Genomic DNA, 13,087 nt, shown 5'->3' on the forward strand with positions numbered 1-13,087 from the left:
TTATAAGAATTTTTTCAGTAATTTAAGACTAATATTAATTTTAAAAAAATATAAGATAAATTCATAATTTCTGATAATGTTCTATTTATATTTTTTAGATTTTAATATTTTTGAAATAATACTTTTTTTATATGACTTTTAACATATTGAGATCACTTTTTTTTTAAAATTTTTTTAGTAATTGTATCCAAAGTTTTTAAAGGCGAAAGCGTAAGGCGAGGCGTTTTTGTGTTCGTGAGGCGAGGCGTAAGCCTCGAGGCGTTGAGGCGTAAGCTTTTTGAGCCTTACTTTATATAATTAATTAATATTTTAAAATATATAAAATAAAATAGCATAAATAAAAACATGAAAACAATTCATTAGAATCATAAAAAAAAAACATACTAGTTCCCTACTTTCACAAAAAACCATAACAAATTCATAAAATAGGTTATAGATTCAACTATACTAATAGTTTCAAACTTTAACAAAAAGCCAAAACTAAGTCATGAAATAGAAAATGGAGTCAACCATAATAATAGTTCTAAACTTTTACAAAAAATCCATAACTAAGTCATGAAATAACAACTAGAGTAAATTGTTTCAACTTAAATCCTCCTCTCCAAGGTCATCATCATCCTCATCCAATGTATCAATAGTAGGAAAATGTCCACTATCATGTATCCCCATTTCATCTAAATCTTCATCTTCATCAATTGGTGTCAAATTCAATTCCTTCTCTTTGCCTTTGCCTCCACTTGTACCTAACATAAAGTATTAATTATGTGTAAATATTAAAAGTTTTTTTATTAAATTTAATCAAATTTATGATTTCAATTTTTGAGTACTTACTTGGTACTTCATTATGTTTCCTTTTGTAGGAATGTGAAGAAACCATATGATCCGATGATGCTTGCGTCTCTTGGGAGTTGGATGACACAACTCTAATGGCATCAACATTGAATAATTCATTATCTTGAAGCCAACAAAGATCAAGGGGGAGGAGGGGATCTTCTTTCTCCGCAATCCATTTATCATCAGAATCAATCTCCTCTACCAAGATTGGATCAACATTTTGTTTCCTTTGTAGACTTCACTCTCTCAATCTAGTGTTGTACCTTACATACATTAGAGCATTCAACCTTTGATGTTCAAGTCTATTTCTTTTTTTTTTTTTTTTGTATGGATCTACAAATAATAAAAGAAACAATTTTATGTGTTAAAATGAAATAAAGTTCTCTAACATTGAAATAGAAATATATGTATAAAAATTTACAAAAATAGAAGTATTACCGATTCAAATGTGCTCCAATTTCTTTCACATCCCGAAGCACTACAAGTAAGGCTAAGGACTCGAATAACAAACTTTTGCAACTCCGGTGTTGAACCCCCAAAACGCATCCACCAACTTGTAGGACTTCTTAATGTTCGAGAATCAATTGCAATACGACTCCCAAATTCACCCATTGCTTGGTCATATGAGTCCAACTGAATGTCAGCTTTTAAACGTTCTTGATAATCTAACATCCTATCCATGCATTCAAATAATCCCTTCCTCACCTCATCAACATTAGAGAACTTATCTCCATACCGCAATTGAGGATTAAGATAATAGCCTGCTGCATGTAAAGGTCGATGAAGTTGCGGAGTCCATCTTGCATCAATTTTTCTCCAAATTGGGCCATATTTTCTCTCCATGCCCCCACAATTAAATGCAATCTTCTCCTTAGCTGAATCCATCAACTCATAAATATAACCCATGGCTGGTCTTTCCTCTGAATCAACCTCCCTCAAGACACTAACTAATGGAACAGTGGTCTTTATGCAAAAAGCAACATGAGGCCAAAAATTTGGATCAAACAACACTGTACTTCGAGTTTTCACACCTTCTACCTTTTTAGCCCATGTGCTTGAACACCATTTTTCTGAGGAGAACATTGCTATAAGAGCTTGCTTTTGCTTATAAATACTTTGGAGAGTAAGAAATGCAGTAGCAAACCGTGTAATTGCTGGACGAATAAGTTCAAGATTTTTTGTAAATGTTCTCATCAAGCTAAGAACCCAAGTATGCCCATATATAAACTTCACAACTTGCCTAGCTTGAGAAAGTGTAGTAGCATGAACATTTAGCTTTCCAATATCCTCCAACATCAAATCAATGCAATGAGCAGCACAAGGAGTCCACCACAATCTACTCCTTTTTTCCATAAGCCTCATTCCAGCATTCACATAATTAGAGGCATTATCAGTGATGACTTGCACAACATTCTCCTCTCCAATTTCTTCAACCACCTCATCAAGATATTTGAACATCAATTCCCCATTTTTTATTGTATCAGAAGCATCAATTGATTTCATAAACCAAGTGCCAGTAGGACTATTCACCAAAAAATTGATAAGACACCTACTTTTTCCATCTGTCCAACCATCTGACATAATTGAACATCCATATTGTTTCCAAGCTTTTTTGTGATCTTCCATAATGATACTTAGGTCATTCACCTCTTCTTTAAGAATCCATGCCCTCAATTCGTGCATAGATGGAGGCTTAAACCCAGGCTCAAAGTTTGCAACAACATCTATCATAGGAAACCAATAAGGATCATTCACAGTGTTGAATGGGAGACCTTTTGAATACATAAACCTACCAATTTTTCTACACACTTCCTTCCTTTCTTCTTGCTTCCACTTTGAATTCAACGTACTTTGTCTAGGTTGTGAAGTGGTAAATTTATCCATGGGTCCCCTAGGAATAGGTTCCCCACTCCCACTTACACTCCTACTCCCACTCCCACTCCCTAATGTCCCTATTGTTTTAGACAAGGCACTTTCATGCATTGAAGTTGGACCCATACCAATTTCTTGGAGCAATTCATTTCTCTTCGTTTTTTTATCCTTAAAATTAGCCAATGCCTCTTTACATTCCAATCTAGCATCTTCACTAACTTTGCTGCATGGTTTCATACCATGATGAGTTCCGACTAAGTGATGCTTTAGTCTATTCACCCCTCCCGTACATCTTTGATTGCAAAATTTACATCTTATATATTGCTCTCTAGAAACTTCAATCACATACTTCCACACAAAATCCTTTCTTGAATTTTTCGAATCGGAGGAACTCATTCTAAAAAAAATCACCAATAATAATTTTCAAATTTCCATATAACAATATAATTGACTAAAAAATAATAACAAAGCACAATTGAAAGAAATTTAAAAATGAAATACAAAATTTAATTGGTTTAAATTAAATAAAAAAACCAATTTTTTTTTAAAGGAGTTTAAAAATTATACACATAAATTTTAATTGGAATTTAATAATGAAATAAAGAAAATTGAGGTGAGAATTAAAATTAAATCAGAAATAAAAAATTCAAAATTCACAAATAATTATCTTTTATATAATTTTAATTATATTTGTTTATTGATACTATAAGCAAACATATAAAAAACTTCAAAAAAAATCTTATTAACAAAAGGCACATCTAATTTGATAATTTAAAAAAAAAAAAAAAAAATGAAAAACCTACTGGGGAGAGAGAAAATCGTGGACCGGAAGTGTGGGCTGTGAGTGAGAGAATTTAAATGCTGTGAGAGAGAAAAAAAATGGTTTAAAACTTAAATAGATACACAACACATCTGATTTGATAAAAAAAAAAAAAAAATTGGATGAAGTCTTGAAGAGCCGACGCCCGTGTGGATTGCAGAGAGAGAAACGAAGAGGGAGAAACCATGGAAGAGGGAGTTCGTAACATACCTGGAGATGAGAGGGATTGCCACCGGAGAAGATCGCTGCGATTGGTCGCCGTCGAGGGTGAGCACTCCGTCGCCGCTTGACTGGAAGAGGTAGGGTTTGTTTTGGGTTTGTTTTCAGTCGGGACTGGGGTTTTAGGTATTCTTAGGGTTTTTTTTTTTAAATCTTTCATTGCCACATCAGATCCGACGACGCGTACGCCTCACCGGAAAAGCGTGAAAGGCGCGATCAAAGCGCGCCTCAATCACGCCTCACCAGAAAAGCGTACGCCTTTCCGGTGTTTCGCTTTATTTTTAACGCCTCAACGCGTTTTCGCTGCGCCTCGCCTCAAGGCGCGCCCCACCAACGCCTTTAAAAACACTGATTGTATCTTGAAAAGAAGATTTTTTTTTTTTGTTTATTTTTTTTAAAAGGAAATACTGGTTTTTACTTTTTTTCTTTCATACTTAGCAAAAATTATTATAGATTTGAAATTATTTTTTCCACTACGGCAGTTTGGAAATTATTTTTTTAAACTATCGCACTCTTATTAAAAATCCCTCATCCATACTCAGTGTTGTGATGTCAGGATTACTATTGCTCCTTATTAAAGGTGTTAAAACATACACCAATCTATTTTTTTTTTTTTATAAAAAATTAATTATCCATGTACTCCAATATAATTTTGAATTTATTCCAAAATTACCTTGGAGTGTGTTTATGACAAGTACACTTACTACTTTTTTTAGTTCTTTGTATAGATGAAAATATCGGGATATTTCACCAAAATAGTAGTTATTGATCGATTGCACAAAAAAACAAAAGAGCAAAAAATCATGAATATCATTGAAATATCAAGTTTAGGTCAATAAATCATCAAAAAATTGGCAATAGGAAATAAAACTGCAATTGAACCCAAAAAATTGGCAATTTTTCAAAATATTAGCAATTAATTGACGATATTTGAAAATATCGTCGATAAATAGCCAATTTTTTTTTTAAATCGTCATTTTTTTTCTAATATTTATCTTGTGAATTCCTTTTTTTTTTCTTTTAATATTTATCTTGCGATAAATAGCTAATATTTTTCTAATAGCCACCTTCAATGTTTTTTTAATTTATCTTTTATTTTAAATTTATATTGACCTTTTATTTTATATTATCCTTTTATTTCAATCCTATTTTAAAAAATTACTATCACTTCACTTTTAATTTTTTTTTATATTTATCTTTTCAATTTTATTTAATTTTAAATGTTTTTATTTTAAAATATTAAAAATATAATTTTATTCAAAAATAGATAAAATTTTTATAAAATTAATGAAGTTCTAATATTTTATAAATTAAAATTAATCTAATAGGATAAATTATTAATATAATTTTAATAATTTTAATTATTTAAATAAATTAATGTTAATGGCAAAAAGTTGTCACCACAAATTTGTAATAAAATTTTAGAAATTAAATCTCAAATAAAATATTTTATATAAATCAATTTAATTTTTTATTTAAAATATAATAAAACATGTTTTAATAAAAATAGTTTTTAATTTTTAAAATAAATGAATATAAATAAATCAAAGGAATTTAAGATATTTTTAAAAAAAAATTAAAATTTGCTAAATATTATTATCAACTATATCTATGCCAATTACACTTACAAAATAACTTTAACATGTGTATTGCTTATTTTATTATTTTTTTTTTAAAAAGTTTTCACAAACATTTCCATGAATTTTGAACAATATTCGCTCCATCGATATTTTATTGATATTTTTTTATATATATATGTAAAATCTAAGTATCGATATTTTCATTTTTGGTTTCTCATATCAACTCTCTCATACCTTCTCTAATTCACTTGGCACGTTCCTAATTTTTCTCTCTTACTATATGTACATATATTCTCCCATAAAACCTTTTTAATTTCAATTTTGTTTTCACTTCATAATCTCTCCACATTTATTGATTTTAATCATTTTTTGGACACATTAAACTTAAAATGATAATATATAATAAATAGTTAATGATAATAAATTAAATGAAAACATAAATATATAATGGACAAAAACGAAAATATTATCCCACAAATAATATACTTAATGATTTTAAATATTAATTATAATAATACATTTGATAGTTTAAAAATTTATATTTTATTATTTAGTGGTTTATGACAAATTTTTTTATATTAATACTAAATAAAAGATTTATTTATTTTGTAAATCTTATCATATGTAAAAGTAAAAATATATTTGTAATATTATTTTATTATTTATATTAATCATATTTAAATTTTTTCATATAAAAAACAATAAGGTGGCGTTTGTTTTTTTGGTTTTTTGCTAAAAACAATTTATTTTCAGAATTTAGGTTGTTTTTTTTTCTAGTTTTTGATGACTTATTATCAAAATTTTAAATTTTTTTGCTAAATAGAAAAAACCAAATATTTTAGTTTTTTCTAAATAGAAAAAGCAAGCTTTTTAAACCTTTCCCAAATTACGATTGCAACCTGACACTCGACGCCCAACCCAAACCCATTCTTTGTAGCTTTCTAGTCTCAATTGCAATGGACGGGCCCCAACCCTTACCTCATTCTTGTGTAGCTCATTGGTTCCACGACCATCACTAAGCTTTCTCAAGGTAATTTCTTTCCCATTTTCTTTCTCTATTTGGGTTTCAGCTTTCATTCTTGCTCTTTCTTAGCAATGAGGTTAAACCATAGGTAAAATGGTTGTTTTCTGTTTGGAAATGGTTTATTAATATCTTCTTTGGTACGATTCTTTATGATTCTCATGCCAATGGTTTATTTTGGGGTTTTGTGGGGAATTTTGATGTTGTGGGAGTGGGTTTGATGGGTTTACAGGTTCAACGAATTTTGTAGAGATACTCATGGGTTTAGTGGATGCATTTGTGTGATTTTGTGGGTTGTTTTTTGCCTACTTGGGTTGTTTTTTGTTGCCCCTGTACTATGTCATTCACTTGTCCAATGAGCAGAGTGAAGCTTTGTCATTCACTTGTATTTGGTTGCTGGAGGAAATAATAATATCAAGATGAGAATTGTTAACCAATTTTTAAACAATAATATGCATTTTCTGAATGTATGTTATTGCTTGATTTGACTCCATGTTCTTATTTCCTATTGTTTTGCATTGAAATTACACTCTCTCCCTTTAAAAACCTTCTACCAAATAAACAGGACTAGAAAAGAATCACATAGAGAGAGTTTGACAAATTTTGCAATCTCAAAACAACTTGGATTTTCCTATTTCATAAGAGAGTGATAAATCTATGGCATAACCAAGTTACAAAAAAGTACGGTTCTTATATCAGATGAACAACAAAAATGAACGAACTCATTCCTCACCAGAATCCTTCCCAACTATTACTTTATTCCATGGCGCTTGAAAAATTCTCTAAATCCATATGCACTAAGGTCATAAGTGAACTATAATTGCAAAGAAGAAAAAAAAAACAAATAAGATAATATTCATATTGAAAAACAAAACACAATATTTCAATAGAATTCATTTGATATAATTTATGACTTCCTGTAATTCAAGCTGCTAATGTACTTTAGTAGCAAGTATGCTAAGGACTTCTCATTTAAATTTTGGAGCCAAAAGTCAAAGTAGGTTTTCGGTTTCACACTATAGGAAATTAATCGCAAACTGCTAACCACACAATGTCTGCCTAAGAAGATTGACAGGAAAAAGGAAGTTTGAGATAAGGCACCAATTCAGTACATCCAAGCTTTTAAGTCTACAATATTCTTTTTACTTCCAATAATTGAAGATGCCACTCGCTAGGACATGATAAAACATAGGAATAGGTGTGACATGCATGGATGCTTTGAAGCATATAGACATTATCATATCACCAATTGATGCCAATGGATTTTTAGGTGTGGCATAGTTAGGCTTAATACTGAATGCCATTAACTATGACAAAGACTGGCCACACACAATTGTGCTTGAACATTCATACTCCATGTTTAAGACCCCAAAAGACTACTTTATAAACATGCTCTGGATTGTGATAGTAAAAAGTGTAGCTCGTAACCAACACCATTTCAGTTAATATATTAATTAGAAACAAACTCATGGACTTACAGGTAAAATTTTCACAAAGTACTTTGTAATATTAGGATCAACCACCCTTCCTTAGTTAAAAACCTGCAACTTTGAGAAGGAGAATAAACTCACATCATAGTAATGTTAAAATAACAAATTTATTTACTAGAGCATAAGAAGAAATGGGATAGTTAGATTCTTCTAGTCTATCTGCATGGTAGATGCACAACCCATTGACATCCTATGCTTCTTATGGATCAAATGTGAATTTGCTTTTAGTGCTGACTAGGCATGTAATGTGATTTTGTTCTCTAGTGGGATTCTTGGTGTTACCGTATTTATGGTTATAGAAAATAGCATTATTAAACTGGTGGCTATCTTAGAGATTGTTAACTTCTTGAGGTTGCTTATAGAAGAAAAGATTGTTCTAGAGCAACTAAAATGAATATTGTGTTTGCCAAACAATTGTTTATTTCTTCTGTTAACATTTAGGGCATTGGATTATCTCTGTTAGAACCTTGCAGGATATTGTGAGTACTTTTTTCTGCTTATAGTTGAAGCATTTGTTAGTGTTGAAAGCTAGCTGGCTAGCTGATTCCTTTCTTGAATTCAAAACTAGCATATGCATTTTTTTCTCAAGTCAAGCATATTGGAGATTTACTTTTCACCATCCTGCTAAATGTGCTTCTACTATTAACATCCAAACAATATACCTTTTTGTGGTTTTTGAAGACCCTCTACAATGATTTTTTTTCCTTTTTTTTAATGTTTTTTTATTTATTTTTATTTTTTAATGATATTAATATGGAATATAACCTATAACCTCCTTCATTCATACCACAACCCTTATAAATTAATAACTTGTTTTTATAATAGGCTTAACTACTATGTGCGCTTTGATGTAGGTCACCACCCCTCTAAATTTTGCCTGAGTATTTCAAATGGGTGGGGTTAGGTTTCTTGCTTCTTTGATTCAAAACAGACCTTAATAGGTTTTTGTGCTTTTTCTTTTATGAAAAATGAAGTTCATTTAAATTTTAAATATATCTTGTTATATTGTAAAACATTGCTATGTTTTAGGTATGGCAATTCCAAGCCCAATTTGAATTCTGCACTGCACACAACTATTATTCAGTCTAACAACAAGACTATAAGAGGTTTATTTCATTTCAAAAACAACTCAGGCCAATTATTTCACACACAGACACACACCTCACTCTCTTTCTCTTTCTTTCTTTATTTCTCTCTCTTTTTCTCTCTTTCTCTTTCTCACACCCCTCTCACAAGTGCAACTCTCTCGGGTCATAGAGTAGATTTCAATTGGGACTGACCCAACTCATTTGGTGTTGGCTTGTTAGCCAATTACCAGATGGAGATGGCAATAATTTTAGAAATGAAAAAAAAAAAAATATGCTTCCCATATTTCCTATCTTCCTTTTTGTGCATGTCCATATTTGGGTGCTTTAGAAAAAATCATCTTAAGGGACTTTGGACAGTTTTTATAAACCATCTTTAGGTGTTGTTGGAATAATTTGGGTTTTAATGCTTCTTGTGCTAGATGAATTCATTCTCTACATAGAATGGTTACATGTGAATGGATTGATATTTTTGTCTAGTCTTCCATCATCCAAACTATATATTTATTGTCCCTAGTTTAATGCTACTATTTGAATTTAATTTTCAAATCTACACACTAGATATACATGCAAAATGCCACTAGACATTTTTTTTTTAAAAAAAATTGAAAATTAATCATTAATGTTGGTTGTTTTTTTGTACAGTAATGAATCAAAATGTTGAGATTAGTAGGGCAAATTGGATTGACCCCATCCAAAGAAAGCACTTTATTGATCTTTGTCTTCAAGAGGCAAACAAAGGCTTTAGATTAGGTGGAGAATATCTATAGGTAGTTTTCTTATGGATTTGAGTGAATTTTAAAAATAATTGTCTTATATATGTATGCATGACTAATTTGTTGTTTATCTTGTAAAATAGAGATATTTAGAAGCTAAAAAATTTCGCTTTAAACCATTAGCAAATGTGGAAGAATTAGAGGCATTGTTTGGAGGATTGTTAGCTATCGGGTCTAAAAATTGGAGCTTTGGAGGAGTGATAGCTTCTGGGGCTGAGAAATCATCAACACATTCTACATCTATGCCTAGCGAAACTTTAATTAATTTAGAAGAAGATGAGAATTTTCCAAAAAATACTAATGATGAAGTAGAAGGTTCTAAGAAAAAATAGAAGAAATGAAAGAAATAATAAACTCAAGAATAAATGAATAGAATAATGAATGTGTTGGAGAATTTTGAAGGATCTTCAGTCAAATAATGCATGAAGATTTTGAAGAGGCTCTTGACTTATGAGGATCCATTATACTATGTAGCAATTAATGTGTTTTGCAAGAAGAAAGAGTATAGAGAGGTGTGAGTGGAGATGGAAAGTGACAAAGAGCAAATGGAATGGATTCAAAGCTTGCGAAAATAACTTTTTAAATATTTGTTTTAGATTTGTGGAATCATATGGTATATGACTTATTTGGTGATTGTAATTTGGTATATTTGGTTTGTTTGTTTTGGATATTTGATACATTTAAACTTTTCCAATTATAAGACTTTCTCTCTACATTTTATGGATATTTGTTTTGGATATTTGTTACTCATATATTGTTATAACTATTTGATTATATTGTAATGCTTATATTTCATAACTGTTGTTTTTTTATAATAGATATTCTTATGGAGAATCCTTCACATCACTCAAATAGTTCAAGTTCAACATCATCAAGTGAAGATGAAGATACAAAGTTAGAAATGACAAGAGTTTTTAAAAAAAGATTGGTTGTGTTGTTGCTCCAATTATTAAGTGACTCATCTATTAATAAGGAACAAGTCTCTACATCATCATTTATAGGTTCACTTTTCATTCAAGAGCTTTTAGATGGTTCATCTAGCACATGTTATGAACTAATGCGGGTGGAAAAACATGGATTTATTTCTCTATGTCACATGTTTCGAGAAAAATGATTGCTTGTTGATAGTAAACATTTGAATGTTGAAGAGAAAATGGTCATGTTTCTTATGACTATTAGTCATAATCTTTGGAATCGATTGATTAAGAATAGATTCCAACACTCAAGTCAAACAATTCACAAATACTTCCATGAGGTTTTAGTGGCTATGGTGAATTTCTCAAAAGAGGTGATTACTCATCCATCATTCAATGATAGTTCAAACGGTATCTCCAATTGTCGGCTAAGACAAATTTTTAAGGTATATTATTTTTTATTTCTAATTATTCATATCATATTTGTATTATTCTCATATAAAAATAATTATTTATATTTTAAAGAATTATTACCACGTAGAATGTTGTTGATGCAATTGATGGAACTCTTATCCATGCATGCATTCCTACTAATCAACAAGTACCTTATCAAGGTCATGGGAGAGGAGAATGTTTTCAGAATGTTATGGTAGTTTGTGATTTTGACATGATATTTAGGTTTGTTGTTGTTGGATGGCAAGAAACAACTCATGATTCAAGAGTTTTGACAGAAACTATCCATAACCCGTAACATAATTTTCCAATGCCCTCATCGGGTAAATATTTTATTTTCATTTTATTTAATATAATTTATATTTATTCATTATAATAATCAACTCAATTTTTTATTTTTTTTTAGAAAAATATTATTTAGTAGATGCAGCATACAAACATACTCAAGGTCTTATGGCATCATATCGTAATGTACGCTATTGGTTGAGTGATTTTTGTAGTAGTGGTAAAACTGTAGGAAAAGATGAGATATTCAACCAATGCCATGCAGGATTAATAAATGTCATTGAACATGCTTTTGGTGTTGTTAAGGCACATTTCCCAATATTGAAGAGAATGACACCTTATTCGTTTACTACTCAGACAAAAATTGTCATGGCATGGTTCTCCATTCACAATTTTCTTCAAAAAATCCCAGTTGCGGATAGATTATTTTTTGAATATGCATGACAACGAAGTGGAATTGGAAAGTGGCAATGCAAATCAAAATCAAAACTCAACTATAAGCAGTTTTTTTGCAGCATTTGATCAAGAATTCATGCAACAGTTCCGAGACCAAATCACAAATGAACCCTTTCCAGTATTTAATTAACTTGTCATTTTTAGCTTTTTACTATTGTAAGAAATGCAATGTTTAGATATTAGCATAAAATGTGACGTCTTTGGATATTTGAAAATATGTACTTGAATTGTTACATTTTTTCTTTAATTTGATTTAGGTTTTATCAATCCATTATTTTTCAGATTATTAAGTTTAAATATTTTATTTTAATTATATAAAAAATAAATATATTAATTATTTTTTGTAAGGATGATAATGATAAATTATTTATTATAACAATGTTATTATTTTGAAATTTTTAGAAATACGTTAAATTATATTTTTTTTAGTACATTAAAATATTAAGATATTGGTTTTTAGTATATAAAAAAACAAACAGCTCAATACTTAATACTATTAAGCATTATTTAGTATTAAGTTAAATATAAGTTCTATTTAAAATTAAGCCAAAAAAACAAATGTCACCTAAGTAATGGTGCTTTTATCTTTTCTCTTATGATTTTAGCTTGATTGTGGTTCTAACTTTTTGCTTAGCTAAAATCTTTTATATTTCATAAAACAAATTTCATCTAAAAATTAAAAATGACAAATTGATCTTGATTAGCCAGAAAAGTAATAGATTAAACAAATAGGCCCTAAAAATGCACAAATTATATAATTAACTCTTGAAAAGTTATAGTTACCTGACAATTTACATTGATGAGAAAAATGGAATTGAAATACTTTTATTCTTGATAATATATTATCTTTCAAGTGACTATTGATATCATTAAAAATGATGACCCTAAACTACATCTGAAACATTGTCCACAAAGAAAAGGTTGGTTAAAATGGAAAGAAGTTACTCAGGTAGAATTAGACTCATTGACAAAATGAGAAATATTTAAACATGTAGTCTGCTTCAAGTTCTCAAGCTAGTCAAATACAAATGAGTATTTGTAAGAAAGTATAATGATAAAAATGAAATTACAAGATATAAAGTGTGACTTATGGCTTAAGGTTTCTTGTACAAACGAAGTGTTGACTACGAGAATGCATACTTTCCAGTAATAGAAATAAGTACAAAAAATTATAGATGTCACCATTTTTCATATTAAACTTTTCAACTATGCATGTAACTCTAATTATCAAAGCATTTATTATTCATTATGATCATAACCCTATAAATATGGCTTGAAAATT

General features: G+C 29.6%; 1 protein-coding gene across 1 annotated transcript; it reads right to left on the reverse strand.

Moving 5' to 3' along the window:
• Positions 1–859: 859 nt before the first annotated feature.
• On the reverse strand, positions 860–2,495 carry LOC104882757 (uncharacterized). Its single transcript, XM_019216239.2, has 2 exons — positions 1,273–2,495; positions 860–1,167 (listed from the first exon to the last, which is right to left on the reverse strand). The coding sequence occupies exons 1-2, from the start codon at positions 2,458–2,460 to the stop codon at positions 1,117–1,119; spliced, it is 1,239 nt and encodes a 412-aa protein (XP_019071784.2). The 5' UTR covers positions 2,461–2,495; the 3' UTR covers positions 860–1,116.
• Positions 2,496–13,087: the final 10,592 nt, after the last annotated feature.

The sequence above is a fragment of the Vitis vinifera genome, chromosome 18 (genome assembly GCF_030704535.1).
Source record: "Vitis vinifera cultivar Pinot Noir 40024 chromosome 18, ASM3070453v1".
Taxonomy (NCBI): Eukaryota; Viridiplantae; Streptophyta; class Magnoliopsida; order Vitales; family Vitaceae; genus Vitis; species Vitis vinifera.